Source organism: Rhyacophila brunnea, unplaced genomic scaffold (assembly GCF_057557595.1).
Source record: "Rhyacophila brunnea isolate RB1 unplaced genomic scaffold, BYU_Rbru_1.0 scaffold_6, whole genome shotgun sequence".
Taxonomy (NCBI): domain Eukaryota; kingdom Metazoa; phylum Arthropoda; class Insecta; order Trichoptera; family Rhyacophilidae; genus Rhyacophila; species Rhyacophila brunnea.
In genome coordinates this window covers 37,158,035-37,175,243 of record NW_028233276.1, presented here as the reverse complement: position 1 = coordinate 37,175,243, position 17,209 = coordinate 37,158,035, and the positions used below count along the sequence as shown (strand labels likewise).

Below are 17,209 nucleotides of genomic sequence, written 5' to 3'. Positions count from 1 at the left end.
TCCCTGCAGGCTACTCAAAACCACCAGTCTCTCCAGGTTATCTGGTCTGCGCCAAACGATGTATCCAAAAAACTGCAGAATGCATCTCAGACATATGCCGAGAGCCGTTTCTTTATCTGTAGTTTCTGGATTGACTGGTTTGTCATGAGCTCTGCCCAAGAAATACGAACCATTTGGCGCCAACACCACATATCTAAGGCATTAATTTTCTTCCGTTCCCTGGCCCCTAGGGTCCACAACTCGACACCGTACAAAATATGGAAATCACTAATGTTTGCACAAGCATAATTTTCGTGGCAATTGAAATTCCTCAATCCTTCTATAAATGTAGTGGTAAAACGTGTAATAACTTTTTTTCAATCTGCGTGCGCTTTCTAATTTCTACTTCACATCTGCTTTTTCCACTAATGTTCGAGCCAGATATACAAACTAGTCCATTACTTGCTTCTGGTAGAAGGTAAGCTCGATCAATATCCATTATCATGTCAATATTCCTATTAATACGGAGGCCATATTTTCGACTCTCTTCTTCTACCCGGACGTCCTTCCTGGATCGTTAATGTAATAGAAATGCAAAAATCAAGAGTAGCACCATGTTATACAAAAAAGTGCATGTTAAGCATAACGCGACAAGATGACAAATTAAACCAATGGATAAGGAAGCATACAAGGGTACGCGATGTGATAGAGGTCGGTAAGCAGATGAAATGGCAATAAACTGTGAGTAGACAACTGCTGTATAAATTCCGTCATACAGTGGCACGTCAGGGTCATTAATCGACCACAGAGATCTCCTAAAGCCCGCTGGATAGACGAACTCGTAAAGTTCCGTGGATCTACGTGGTAGCGAAGAATTAGGGACCGAAAATAATGAGAAGAGCTAGGGGAGGCCTTCATCGATGATAATGACACATAATCAACCCTACATAATAAAACTAATATCATCAAATCATTACTTAACCATTAATACTTGAAATTACCCTTAAATTTCACAACATTTCGAAAGCCTCTTTTCTTGTACCTACTATCTATTTAGCTGAGAATCATAAATGAAATTAATCTATTATAAAATATAATGTATATAATTTGGCTATCACATCCATTGCAATCCAGACAAGAACCTTAGCAATTATACTACAGGTTTAAGTGGTATCCAGTCGATATTTTTAAATACGTCGTATATGGATGTGGATTCAAGTCCCATTCGGTGCAAGTTTTCCCACGATTTTTCTAATAGGTATGTTAGGTACTAAAGCACTTATATACATCCATTAAAGATAAATTCAACTAATTATATTAGTGTGTATAATGAATAATGTGATTTATTTTTTTATTCATATCATTAATAATTGTTGTTGAACATTGTGTGCTTCAAGTAAATTACTTATTCTTGATTGGTACATTTAGTACTTTTGTAATAATGTGTTTAACCAGAGGCATATATGCTTTGCGCCAAATTATACAAATTACATTATATTCGCCCACATGTTAAATTACTCAATAGGTACTAATATAATTCAACACTCATGTGCTCGGTGCCCATGCTGTTTACCCCTGGCTTTACGGGTCCTCTTATATATAATTCAAAAACAAAGTTTTCGAGGATAGCGTTAAATGCATCACTAACCTAACCTAACCGAGGTCCAACAATAAAATTATATCTTATTTTTCCAGTGTGGCCACGTTCAATGATATAGTTTCAGTATATTATTGAATGTAATGCTGGGTTCGTGTAAAAACTTAAAGCAGATTCATCATCGCGTATAAGTAAATCATTAAACAGTGACACCATGGATATTGCAGGTGTATTGGTATAATTTGCTACATGCCTGTTTCAATGCTAGCAAACAATATCAATACAAATTCGAATCGCGTTTGCCGTACCCATGGTACCACTAGATTTGCCTATAATCTAAATATAATGTTTTTAAGTTCATACCAACTATTCAATTGTGCATATGAATATGAATATATGGACGCTTACAAGCATAGTTAACAATGACATGACGTTTAGCACTGTATTTCAACATATCAAAACCAGGGTTTATACCTAAAATCACATATTATTTGGGCTAAGTATTTATTCTACATACTACCTACTGTTATAACAACATACTAATTATAGTAAATATGCTTAACCATTTTCGCTTATCTACGGATCATATATGGACAAATCCCCAAAATGTGAAATATACCTATTAACATATTACTTATTACGAAGATTTGCTATTACCTATTCATTTTCTCATTTCTTTAAACCCATACAAATTGCACGCAGCTATTTACAAGATAAAGTGGTATTTTACTTAAATTTAATTGGGTCTATATTCCGACATGGATCTTGGACGCCTCCTGAGTCCTGAATAGGTTTACCATTTTTTTTTTCATTTTACTTATTCAGTCGAATTAAAACATGTAACCTACTGCTTAGAAATGTGACACTTTGACCTATCTATGCTCAATCATGGATTATATTTTATACAATCAACAAAATTAAATCAAGGCGTCGTTTAATAAGTAACGTCATTGCAATACATTCACGATATTATTGTTGAGTCAAGCAGAAGTGTTTGACATAATGTAAATTTTAAATTAAAGTTACAAGTACCTGATGTTATTTTTTATAGTTTACATAATATTGCCTCATAGCTAGTTTGCATAAAAAACTAGTTTAATTTTTAGTATTACTATAAATAATATTTTGAAGTTCACATAAACTCGTATTAAGTGGGAACCAACAATATTTGATTGAATACTATTATGTATTCCTTATTATAGAATTATTATCTTGTCCTATATATTTATTTTGTATAGTATCTTGATATATCTATTATTTTTCGGGTCAATATAATTTCAAACACATTAATTGGTTGAATTTTTACCTACATAACTGTATATAATTTCATTACATTCAAACTTATACAATCCATAGACATATTAAACTCTTCTCTTAGATTACTCAAATACAAAAAGCACCTACTTTCTGTGTGTTCTTCGCGTGTTTGAACAAGTACCGTTTAAAAAAAATCGGTTAGGTACATGTTCAGACACGAGCGTTAACATCATTTTACTCCCGACTTCAATTATAGTTTGTCAATTTATGGCTATGACCATATGTTGTAGCTTAACCACTGGGGAATGCCAAAAAAAATGGCGTATTTCAAAAAAACACAACCTTATTCTTAGGTCAATAATTATTATAAAGCAATCATTATTCGTAGGATGTTTATCACACTTGAATGGTTAAAGACATATCTTATAATGAGTATCTTTAGAATTATCTTAAAATGTGTTAATCTTGCCGATTTTTTGAATAATTAAATGCCTAATTCTTGTCAAATTTGGGATCACAGAGATTATCAATATAATTTTTTATCGTAAATATTTCACTATAATAATGTCGATATAAATTATACTGATGGTTTTATAAATGCGTTTAAAAATTAATAAATGTAAAAAATCTTAACACCACTGCACATTTATGTACTGAAATATGACTATATTCTAAAACATTAGAGCGAGAGGTTTAAAAGAATACTATTTTATGTAATAAAAATACTTTATGCAGTCATCAAATGTTTAAAATAAATATAAAGGATAATAAGGCTTCAAAATTATATTTATTATCTACAACGTTTAAGATATATCCAGGATCATGCTTTGAAAATAGAGCAAAAGCTCCATTTTGACCTACGCTGAGCATGTCTCCCCTTAAGTACCCAAAAGATTATAGGCATATTTTTAACATATTAGTTTAATATTGTTGACACTTCTTGGAAGAACAACGTGATAAACAATAATATAATAATACATGCAGTATTTAATTTCAATACACCATGGTCGAGAAATTTTGTTTGTTTTTAATAGTTCTGATGAATGTTAGAAGAATCGAATAATTTGTAATATGTATTTACTTAATCTATATTCAGTAGTTATATAATGTATTAAAAGTATTTTTAAATAATATTTAATTAGAAATATAATATATGTATTCTAAATGTGGTTCTATGGAATAATGTTAGTAATACATACACTCTAGATATGTAGATGTCCGAAACGAAGACATTATAAAGACAAGTAGTATGGTTACACAATACTAACCATTACCAAGAAGAGGAAATTAGAATAGGTACTTTATAGAAGAAATAAATACAAGATTATACTTACTACTGTATTAAAGCGCTAGTTACAAGGGATATGCGATTCAGAAAGAAGGTGCTTTTTGTATTTGAGTAATCTAAAAGAAGAGCTTAATATGTATATGGAAACTCTGAGCTACTGTCTCAAAGAATGGATATGACATGATCTTTAACTAAGAAAGGAACAACATATTAAATGAATATAATATAAAATAATATAACATGAAATAGCATGTGTTTTGTTTTCATATTGTAATCAAAATAGACGCCAACAACTGAGTACATAGAACAAGTAAATATGTAAATATTTAAACGGGAATTTAAATTGTGTTTGATACATATACAAATTTTTCAGTCAATTTAAGTATGTATTTAAAATATTACGTTTTTAAATGACATAATATTGACATCTTTTCTCTCGTTAACTATATACAACATTTGCCATCGTATGATTTTGCTGATAAAAACTGCATATTTTTTTAAAAATGTATTTGAATGATAAGTAACTTCTATTTTTATAAATCTAAAAAAATATTAAAAAACAGCATACTTATTATTGCCCGGTACTGTGGCTAAATTCAAGTACAGTAAATTAATGTCTTCCGAAATATGCTTAAAACGATTTTCTGAAATAGAAGTAACACGTAATAATAATTAATATATTTTAATTACTTGGCCCGTTACCATTTTATTTTATCCATCGAGTTGAAAACACCTTTTCTTTAAAAATAAATAAAATGTATTAAGCAAATACTATTAAAGGATTCCGGTGACCCAATATTTCATTTGAGGGCGCGTGTGTCAACCAACTGTCTGCGGTTCGTTGAAAGTGAAAGCAAAAATATTAAATTATAATTTTGAGATGATTTTTTTTTGAAATCGAACTTTTTGCTACAGATCAATCACACTGCGAGTTACTTTGGTAGCTGGTACGATATATTATTGTAATGTAAATGTTCTAATTTACATGTTTCCATACTAACAAAACCAATAACATTGATATATGTATTATATTTTTTTATTTTTAAATATATACCGCCTTCTCTAGGTGTTACGAAAATCTGTTTTACTTTTTTTAGTTAAAAGAAGACTAAATTAATTTAAGGTGGGATTATGTATTTGTAGAAAAATTTTTTTTTGGGTTTTCTAAGAAGCTTATTGTTACTTTTTATTAACATATTGTCAAATTATAATACTTCCAACAAGTTATTGTTCGAAATTTAAAATCAAACGCATGCTTTGCTAAAACTAAAAAAGGAATTCATATTTTTTTTAATTAATTTTTCTAGGTCCTGGATGAGTAACCAGGCAAGCTTTCACTCATCTCGTTGTCTATAGGGAAATTCATTAAAAATTACTGGGTTAAAGTACATTAATTTTTAATTGAATATACGTAAAATTATTCTTTTTCTAACAGGTGAGTTTCTAAGGTTTTCAGAGCTTTGTATTCTTAATGAACTTACAGTATTATGTTTAAATAAATAAATAAAAAAACGATAAGTTAAATTTAGAACGTAATCACAAAGCACCTCTACCATAAAATGAATGTTAAAGAATATTGAAGTAAACCTCATAAATTATTCATACTATGTATTACAATTATTATGATGTTAATTCTATATTGTATCATGTTATCGATACTAACCGTATCCGGAAATTTGTACGTAAATAGTTCACCGCATGACACTTATTCGTGCGCCGCAGTATGTGAAACATGAGTTCGTGTAACATTTAATCAAATGACGAGTTCTTCGTTGAACTTTTCACCTTGGAGTATATTTGTACGTATGCTACAACATGTGGCGCTAGTTTTCTGTTCCAATTAGATTCAACACGAATTTTATAAGATGTCTTTACTGGTTTGAAATAATTTAATGTTGAAACTACATAAATATAATTACAATATGAAAGTATTTCTAATTTAGTTACCAACTTATTTTATTCCGTCTTTCCCTTATATTCCGATGGTTTAAGTGTTGTAGCATACGTACAAATGTATTCCACGGTGAAATGTTCAACGAAGAACTCGTCATTTGATAAAATGTTATACGAACTCATGTTTCACGTACTGCAGCGCACGAATAAGTGTCCCACGATGAACTGCATACGTACAACTTACATGTAACCGATACTAACTGGGGTGTATTTACCGGGATTCTGGGTGCACAAAGCAGTAGGCTCCGCATAGATAAAGAGCCTTCAAATTAAATAAAACATAAAGCAATAAAGCAAAAATCTTCGCTAATGAACAAGTATATTATAAGTAATTTACTGCTATCAAAGAATCGTTATTTAGGCTGTAAAATTATTATATTATTATTATAAATACCTACTATCTACACATTATCGGTCAACAGAAGAACTTATCGGGTAAAGATGCATTGCTTTTAACCTATATTAAAGGTATCCTACAATTCAAGGGTTTATGTGAAGATATTGGTGTATTCCACTGCTATTCCTTTTATCAAAAATAGATCATTAAAACGACTAGCAACACTACAGAGCTCCAACTCGGAAATAAACAATATCGAATAGGGCTAGTCTCTGATATTCAAAAGAGAGATTGTCGTAATAGCAATGACATAAAATGCACTACAACATAGAACTAAATCATTTCCATTATCATCAATGTCATACAAAAGTCTGGTATCACCAACTTCTATTATACTCCAGTTATATATTATACTAATTCCTTTAAATGAGACACATTTTGCATATTCATTTACAAATATTACCACATATTACCAAAAATCAACAGTCGTCCATGCTGCGATATAACCGTCATCTTCGTATTTATTGGTATTATTTTGTTTTTATTAAAATTTATATCTCATGAAATGTCGATTTTCACAATAAATGCTTTTTCATATTCATACTATCGATTGAAGGTACTTGATGGAATTTGAATTTAAATTCTAATGGATGCAAGCTCTGTACTATTCCATTTAAGTAGTTTTTTGTGACCCGGGTTTCGCCTTTCGGCATCTTCATTCGCTGTGTACACTCACAAAAAGGTAAACACACACTGACAACGAACACTCTTTACTCTAGCTTATATAATAAATCAATACAATAAAGTAGGTAAAAACTCCATTACCTACCTATCAAGTCAAAGGTCACAAAAATACAATAAACAATTTAGTGAGTGTACACGGCGCTTGAAGATGCCGAAAGGCGAAACCCGGGTCGCAAAAAACGACTTAAATGGAATAGTACAGAGCTTGGATCCATTAGAATTTAAATGCTTTTTCTGTGAGTAATTCACCTAAAGAGGTGATTGTGTATATGTATAGAACTAGTGGTTGATGCTACTGCCGCCATCTTGAAAAATCGTCACATAAATAAAATCAAAATCTGTTTCCTACATTTTATTCCCACACTACAGCTCAACAGTCGTTGTAGAAACAATAAAAATATTCATATTTAAGATGTGATTTTTTTATATTTTTCAATTTTATTTGATTCATTTTCCATATTTTTAAACGCTAATGAGATATAGATGAAAAACTAAAAATCGTTCGCCATTTTTCAAGATTTTAAGGATGTATGATGGTATATTTTTGATAAAATCTTAATATGACTGAACTATTAGAAGAAGGGACACAAAGAACGAGAAACGTATTGTCTTCACTGACCTATTTTAAAATCATATGTGAATTTAAAAAAAATATTATGACCAGATATTTTCGATTTAAATATTAAAATTTAGATTAAAAAAAACTTAGCATGTGATACGAGCAATTCATGCGTACGCATATGTTTTAATAATATACGTTTTCAAATCAATAATTACAAATGTCAAAAAATAATTGGTCAATTGTGCTAGGATTAATTAATTTTATTGATTGCTCTCATTATGCGTGACACCTACTTACCTAATAACTGCTTAACTGAACTTCACGTACATGCCGATTAATTGAACACAGGTGATCGTAATGTATCTAGGTACCACTCATTACCAAAGCCATAAGAAACGTATTCAAAATAATATAAGGCGTGCGAATTGAAAACTTGCTATTTTATAGCACACTCACACAAAAAAATATCAATATAAAAGTGGCCACGTTATCAGAATAGGTCAAAGACAATAACGTCCAACGTAAAATAATCACCATTTTTGCAATTTACACTATGTGTATGTTATACAATATAGTACGCTAACTCCTGTAGCTGCTATAGAAAATTATAAAACAATGCTGCAAAGACAGCAATGCAGATTGTTAATAATTAACCTTATTATAATGTAGGTAGAGTTAATATTTTAACTATGTTCGTCTATGTTTATCTATTTTTTAAAAAGTGAAATTTCTACGAGTATTCCAAGATTGACATGAGGAAGTTATTTACGAAAGCTTCACGCGTGACAAAAGAACTGATATACGGAAAGCTGGATGGCAAACGATGACCTGGTCGACCTCATGCAATATATATGGATAGTGTTGAGTCAGATTTAATGACCTTAGGTGTCGTAAACTGGAGGGAAGCGGCTTTGAACAAACATGGATGGATGCAGATACTGGAGGAGGCTCAGACCTATATAAAGTTGTGGTGCCAGAAAAATTAAAAAGATTTTCGAAAACACTTTTATTTTTTGTAAGTCGATGATTTCATGTTCATAAAAAAGAAAATTGTCAGTATACTAATATTGATGAACTACTTCTTCTAACAAAGACGCTACGGCTCAACCCGAGGTCTGACATACGCCATCGATTTCTTGCAGTCGGCCTTACCCATCCTTCTTTTGTTAAATTTGTACGTAAATATTATTCCCGTGAACATGTATTCAAATAACAGATGTCAGAATAGCATTAAGACCGGATGACACCTCATTCATCCAATATTTCACAAAGTGGTAATTTGTACGTGTTAACCTTCTCGCATAATATGTCGTTTATTTGAGATCATGGCAAAATAATAAGGAAACGGAATAATTTCGAGAACATGGATGACCAACATAATAATCCATCTGTAAGGGAGGTGAATTTTCTTGGTGCTCTCATAGTCCAGTGCGTGAGGCGCTTTTCAAGGGCGTAACAAGATATTTTAGCACCCTGGGCAGTGGCGAAAAATGCGCCCCATACGTAATAAAAAACTTGTAAGTACCTATGCACAGTTTTTACCAACTACTTTGGATTGGAATTCAATTATATTGATAAAATAACTAATAAAAGTGTACGATTTTTTTTATTAAGTATACAAATCATAGAACTCTTCATATAGGTACTTGGTTATGAAGAATTAACCAGACGATAGACTAAATAATAGATAAATAATAATCGACAATGTAATATTTAATCGGTATTAAATAGTATAAGTAGAGGGTACCGAGTTTGATTCTCGGTGAGGTGATGATATATTTATGTGATTTTTTCAAAGTCTGGGTGTTTGTGATTGTTTTACTTATATTACTAAATACATCACTCTCATTGGGCCACATGTCCTGTTGTAGTTTTAAAAAAAATTATTGTTGGCAGTTTATTTTACAAAATAAGCCCGTTTTTCTTAAATTCATCTCTCGCTTGGTTTCGTATTAAATCTGTTCGCATAGTTAAAAATCAAACAGACCGGACTGTTACTCATGTAATTTACATTAATCAATTACAAAGCAGATTACCTCCCGATTAGAGCTTGCGATTTCTCGATATTTGAAAAATCTCTAGATCAAGAATATTTGTTTTCTCGAGATTTTGTTTTTACATTTTTACGAAATTACGAAATTCTTGTCGATTTTTTTTCATTTTTAGGTCTTCCGAAAAAAAATATTGGCAAATTAAAAAAAAATACATTGAGAATGAAAGTCGAGAGCTTTATTTTTTTAGCTCTTCGACCAATAAATTTTAACCAGGAATTTTAATAAATTCCGTTCAGAATCAAAGTTAAGCCTTTTTCTTGTACAGGGAAATTAAAATTTCAATAAGTTTTATTCAAATTACGGTTATGGTCGACAGCTTAGCTTAGTAACAATTTCTCGATTTCTTGAGAATCTCGTTGATGATATCTCGTGAAATGAGAATTTCAGTAATTTCGAAAAAATATTTTCTCGAGATTCGAGATTGGCCTTTTCGGATTATTTCTCTAGAATTCTCATGACGAAATTTATCGAATACTATTAATTTGTACTCTTAATTGATGTAATTTGATATACCTCAGTTAAAGTGTAGTTATAATTAAACACTCACCCGGAAAATGAAAGACGTGCGTCCAAATCCTACTCTACCTAGAAGTGGGTAAAAGTTATAATAATCCTGAAAACTTCATAGTATCCATATATTTTTCATAATATTTAATTCATAAAAAATACAGAATATTTGGCGTAAAATATTAATATTTGGCGCGGATATATTCTGGCGCGGAAATCAAATTATTTAGTTTATGGCTGCATAACTGATGCACTGATACGATGCCAAGCCTTACGTTGCGAATATTATTTATTTTTTTGTTTCATTATTCTGTTATTAGATGTTCTTAAAGCTCCCCTCTAGAGCTGAGAAAAATACAAATCCTAAAATACATATTTTATGTTCACAGTTGTTTCTTATAAAAAAAGTTCAAAGTTAAAAGAGTTCAATATGCACACGCAGTATCTGTGTGAGATATCATAATATCTAACTGTACCTATGCAAAAAATCCCTATAACTTTTTTTGCAGTTGCACACCTGCTAGTATTTCGCTACACTACTGTGAGCCAATAATTTATAATATTGTAATATATGTACCTAAAAAAATATTTTTTCATTCATACACCCACCTACTTTGGTTTATACGAGAAATGTTTTCCCTTGCATATCCGAACAAATGCAGGGTTGTGCTCATAGGTGCCATTCTTGGTCTCGAGATAAATTATGAGATTCTCATTTTTAGAGAAATCGTCAATGAGAATTACCAAATACCAGGAATATATTAAAAATATGTGATTCATAAGTCTTGATTGACTTAAAAAATAATACATGAAATTTAGGTAATTTTAGGTAAAAAGCCCTTAACCTCGACACAAAATGCAAATTCGTGAATAATAGTCGCAAAAAACACTTAAAAATTATTGGCTGGAAGAGTTAAAATGGATTAGTTTTAAAAAATACAATAATTTGGTAGCGTAGCACATTAAATAAAAAAATCTCGAGGATTCTGAAGAACTTGAAAAATTAATAAATTTTGGATTCTCCTCAATCAAATACTTTTGAATTCGAGAATTGAAGATTCTCAAGAATCGAAAAAAATCGAGTAATTATAATATTATAAAACATATTATAAACATTTCACTTAAGGCTATACTTCAGTTGAGGCATGGTCTAAAAAGATCGTGGCTAGGCGATGCGCGGATTGCCGTGCGGATTGCATTGCGTGCCGAACGAAATATAACTTGTCATAAAAATCTAACATGCGTCCATTTAATGTTATGTTTATTGTTATATTACTAAAAATAATAGTATATTTATTGACATGTTTTCTTTTTTAAGTACATACGTAAAGTTTTTTAGTCATCTTTACACGATTTAAGAATATTTTCATCCGACGCCATGACAAAACAAATCGACGTGCGCACACTTCGACTATCGGTCTCCGATTGGCGAGTCCAGGCGACGAGTGAGAAATTTCGTCGCACCTACTGTTGAAAATTATTTGCCGTTTCACTGAATTACGCTCTTAATATCATTTCATATCATTGGAATTTTAAACATCAATTTAGATTTTTTTATATACATTTTTTCAATGTAAACCGACAAAATAATTATATTCTAACCCATGTCTTTTTTAAATTACTTTATTAAATCATTTTAATCTTCAATGATCTAAGAAAGTTTGATGATGGCAAATTCTAAATCAATGCTTCCGGCGCTTGGTAACTCGCGATTTTTAACAAACTAGAATAGTTTTTTTATTATTTTCTCTAGCAATCTAGTAATTGGTGATATTTTCGTTCAATTTTCTCATAAATTTAACACAATACATACACTATAATATATCGCCAGGAACATAATTTTGTTCAATTTTGTTTGTAATATTCTTGCGACGATCCACATTTTGGATTTACTATTTTCTAATAGATAATTTAAAATGGGGAGGCCTGGCAGGATTTTAGATGATCGATTTGTTTAAATATGACTGCTCTATATTTTACTGTACATCAGTGGCGAAGGAGGCTGTTAAGATCTGACATAAATTGTTCACACTTACTACAGTCAAACGTATTTGTTTTCATTGAACTAGGACTACAATGTGTAGATAGTGTTTGTAAGTTTTTAAAATTCAATTAAACCCTGCCTAATCCATCACATAGTAGATGATAGTTGAAGAGTATTCGTTTATCTCAAAAATATCTAAAACTACCTATTGTACGTAATTTAAGATATTTTATAGATAGAAGAATATTTTTTATCGATTATGGTTTCGTTAGGCAGGGATCAATGAATTAAAAAAAAACTAAACATCACCATCTGTAATATGTATTCTAAATAATGAATACAGATAAGTATGACTGAAAAAGTGTCCACTATTTTTATTGGATCGCCAATGTATACCTAAACTATCGTGGTTTAGTTCAGGCAGGGTTTAATTTAATTTTAAATAGTAACCAGCATCATCCGTACATTCTATTATTAGTACAATGAAAACTTATACGTGACTGAAAACGTTTAGTGTGCAGTATTTATCTCGAATCTTAACAGTCTACCTACACCCCTCGCCACTGCCGTACATAGATAATTTAAAATCAAGTATATTTTTGTGAATTGGGTTTCTTGCAAAATGCCTCGCCCCGACCCATGATTACTTTCTACATCCGCTAGCGTTTCGTTGTCAATAATGGCGTAGAAATCGATTCGGTAATTTTATATGTAAAAATTATAATAAAACCTAAAAGTGGGTTATTAATTCAAAATGGGTCTTAGGTATTACTGACAAAGAACGTTGAAGAAACCCTTTAGTTTATTTAGTAAAAACATTAAAAACGTTACAAGTGAATAAATTAGATGGATCATTTCATATTGCAGATTCTTTAATGGGAAAGTTAAGATTATTATCGTTTGCATCAACTGTCAAAAATTACGATTTTAAATATCACAGATAAATCCATAAATTAATAAATATTGCTGAAAATTGGTAAATAACCATCATTATTTAAATCATTTAGATGAATAATCACCAATAATCGCATATACAGCATAAAAAATAAATAAGAGTGTACTCAATATTGATTTGGCTATCTATTTAACAATACAAAAACGTTCTAACAGAACATGTTCCTTCTATTTATAGTCCTAACGGATTAGGTACTTAGATATTTCAAGAAGAAGAGTCTTATATTTTTTGAAGAAAAACAATATATTTTGATTTTCTTCAAAAAATATAAGAAGACAAAAAATATAATATGCGAAAGGAAAAGTGAAATAAGTCTGAAGAAAATGTTGAATGTGCTAAAATAACCACAATGCATACACACACACATGTAAGAAAAGGAATGATTCGAATCATTTCTGCTGATTTAGTTAATTTAACAAAAATTCACATACAAAGTTGTACAAAACTCAACTTTTTTTCGGTTTTCATGAAAAGTATTTATTTTAAATTAATCTTCCCTCTCTATTATCATATTTGATATAATATAAAAATACTCAGAACCGGATTCATCCGTTTATAAATAAGTACTTTGATAACAAAACGGATAAGTTTCATCCATTTAAAAGGAAATCTATGAATAATAATATAATATACGTAACTCAAAATTTTGTGAAATAATAATTAATATATTTTCATAAAACATACATCATTTGAAAACATCTCATACACATACCTACTAGAATTTTTTTTATTATGTATGTTCAATATATAGAATATTAAATTATCAAATTATGTGAATTATTCGCTGAATAAAGAAGTGGTTTATATTAACATCAATTTAAAATTATTGTTGTTACTAAAATGGTCGAGTTATTTATATTTGATAGCTTTTCCTGGCTATATACCTATCTTCAGAATGACTGTAAGATTACTTCCATCATATTTGAATACTTCTAATATAAGAACGTAAATTTATTTTATTTAAACAATATAGGTTTTAAAATTAAAAAGTAAAATTATACCAGTTAGATATGTTTCCATTTATTTTTTCGCAATGCCGAGACAAATGACAAAAATTTGTCGCTCGAACCAAAAAATACGTATAATGTATGACTTGCGATTTTTTACTTCTTAATCATACAAAAATGGAGTGTGTTGCAGTGCCTTAGGACGCCTAAGGTGTTAGTTGACTTAATTGTTGAACCAAGTTAAATTGCATTTTATTTCGGGTATAAAACAGCCAACAACTTACTGGAAAGTATCATTCGATTGAGTACTTTTAACTAATCCACTACCATGGCATACAAGGTATAACAATACCATACAAATTTAAATAATAACTACATAATAATATATTAAGACAATTGCATAAAGCAAACAGTGAACAGCTATATAATAATATCAAGGTTTTAGAAAGGTTTCCTTTCTACTATTCTTATTATACTTTTTCTTCTTTCTCTTTAAAAAAAATATTCAATACAACGTTGCGTCATAATATTTTACATCCTATATCAACAGGACCGGATTTACCCTTAAAGTGGCTAAAAATAAAAAAAATGTTTTTTTTAAACAAAATAAATTAAATATAAAATTTCAAACTAAAATGAAATATAAAAAGTGAATATGATCGTTGTTAACCAATTGTGTTTTGTTAATTCGTGATAATTTGAAAAAAAAATGTCCCTCTGATGCGGACGAAACCGGTCCTAATTTATTGATTAAAAGTGGAATAAGTACTACAAAAAAATGCGTTTTATTAAATTAAAACAACAATACAATGCAGTTCCACCATAAATTGTCAGATAGCAAAATAAAAGAAATTAAAAAAATCTTATTGCATTTTTTCGGACTCCATGACCACTGCTAATTTAGGGGTGTGTGATAAATCGAGGCCCGGACATTAATGGAAGATTTTGCGCCACAATATTACGATCACTAATATATTCTTTTTAAATCACATTTCAATTCTAAATGGCTGGTGTTTAGTTTACATAGTAAACTTTATGCATTTATATACTAAATATTATTTACTCGAGTGCCTTTAATATTAATCATGTCAATTAAACGTTTATTTTAATTGAATTAAGACATAAAGATATTTAAATATTTTCAAAGATGTATTGTATAGTGACTAAAATTATAACAGACTTCGGTTGAGTAAAACATTTAATTAATAGCAACAGGTAATGTATCATATTTTGCACCCTCGACGGACGAGTTGCAACGTATATAATAGTAGGTCTCGGGTTTCAATCCCCGATCTGGCAAATTCACATGTCGAGGTTGTGGAAGTGGCTAACATCTATTTCTCATAAAACAAAAATCTGTTGAAAAACCCCTTCGTGAGGTGGCGAATATCTATATTAAATTATTGAGCCAATTAAAAGAATATTGTATATCTTGAAAATCTAAAATTTGACTGTTTTTGTCTGGAGTAGTTACTGAAATCGACCGGGTTTCACATTTTAACATTTAGCGGGATATAAATTCCATCAAATATCACTAGTCGATAATATTAATAAGTTTTTTTATTGTTACAGCTCTTCCTCATCGCCGCTCTGGCCATAGCTGTCAGCGCACAGCACGACCATCATCATACTCACGAAGAATATGATGATCATCCCAAATATGAATTCGCCTATGAAGTAAAAGACGAACATACAGGAGACTATCATAGTCAGCATGAGACTCGCGATGGAGAGATTACCAAGGGATACTACTCTTTGATCGATGCTGATGGTTACAAGCGCACCGTTGAATACACCGTCGATGGAAAGAGCGGATTTAATGCTGTCGTTCACCGTGAACCAACAGGTCATGCTCCAGCTCCTCCAGCGCACAAACACCAAGCTCCTCAACACCACGCTCCTCAACACCATGCTCCTCACTACCAAGCCGCAGCTACCCACCATGTGCCTCAAGTACACCACGTTCCTCAAGTGCACCACGTTCCTCAAGTACACCACGTACACCAAGCACCACAGATGCATCAGGCCCCACAAGTACACCAAATGACACAGATGCACTTAGCACCAAAAGTACCACTGATGCACCAAGTGGCGCAAATGCACCATGTGGCGCCAATGCACCATGTAGCGCAGATGCAACAGGTTGCACAAATGCACCATGCCCCACAAGTAAAAGAAATCGCGCCGGCACCGATACACCCAATGTTTGATGTACCCAAATTCATGGTGCAGCAAAAATATGTTGCGCCAAAGCATTAAAAATACCGATTTAAAAAATGTTCCTAAATGTGCAATGTATGAAATGTGATCGAATGATGCAATGTTAAAAGTATTATTATAGTGTTAGGTTATTTTAGTGAATTTAATATAAATGTTTATAAATAAATCTTAATGAGATTTATTTAGTTTTGTACAAAGTATCTCAAATTGTTTTCATTGTATTGTTCACTATATAATATTTAATAAATTATTTATTTAAAAGCGATTCGACAATTTTCATTTTTATTGTGTTCTAAAATATCATTGTAGGAGAAAGGATGGTTTTGTTTAAATATTTTACAATCCATCATTAGCTGGACAATCCGGTGAGGATCTTTACCGCCTCCAGAATATCATTCCATGTCTGCCTGTTCTATGCTCTTTTTGTGATGGCATCCCTTATTATTTCAGTCAAGACATTGAGTTTTTGAATTTTACTTTTTCTTTTCGGTTTCGTTGCCATTAATATTCGTATCTCATCCACCAGTTTTCATTTGCCTTATGGTTCCCAAAATGATCTCAGAATCTTTATCTCGAATATATTAAGGATCCTCTAATATTATTTGTGAGTTCTTAATATTCTAAACCATATTGTATAAGTTGGATAACATAGGTTAAGCAATTATTTGTTGTATTAAAATATTCATTAGAAAATTGTAGCATTACAAAAACCTTTATATTAATGTTATTAAATGATCTCTCGTATCTATCATTATAATATGTTTTACATGCATAATTTGAAAACACCTCAGATATATACCTACCAGAAAAAAAATACGACGCCCA

At 30.7% G+C, this 17,209-nt stretch overlaps 2 protein-coding genes across 3 annotated transcripts in view; one reads left to right on the top strand and one right to left on the bottom strand.

Moving 5' to 3' along the window:
- The window catches only part of LOC147065636 (solute carrier family 22 member 13-like), a 133,826-nt gene that overhangs the window by 67,978 nt on the left and 48,639 nt on the right, over window positions 1-17,209 (bottom strand). The gene's annotated exons all lie outside the window — the stretch shown is intronic.
- Window positions 14,364-16,610, top strand: LOC147065639 (uncharacterized). The gene is made up of 2 exons (XM_085956545.1): window positions 14,364-14,504; window positions 15,737-16,610. Exons 1-2 carry the CDS (start codon window positions 14,493-14,495, stop codon window positions 16,421-16,423), a joined length of 699 nt encoding a protein of 232 aa, XP_085812671.1. The 5' UTR covers window positions 14,364-14,492; the 3' UTR covers window positions 16,424-16,610.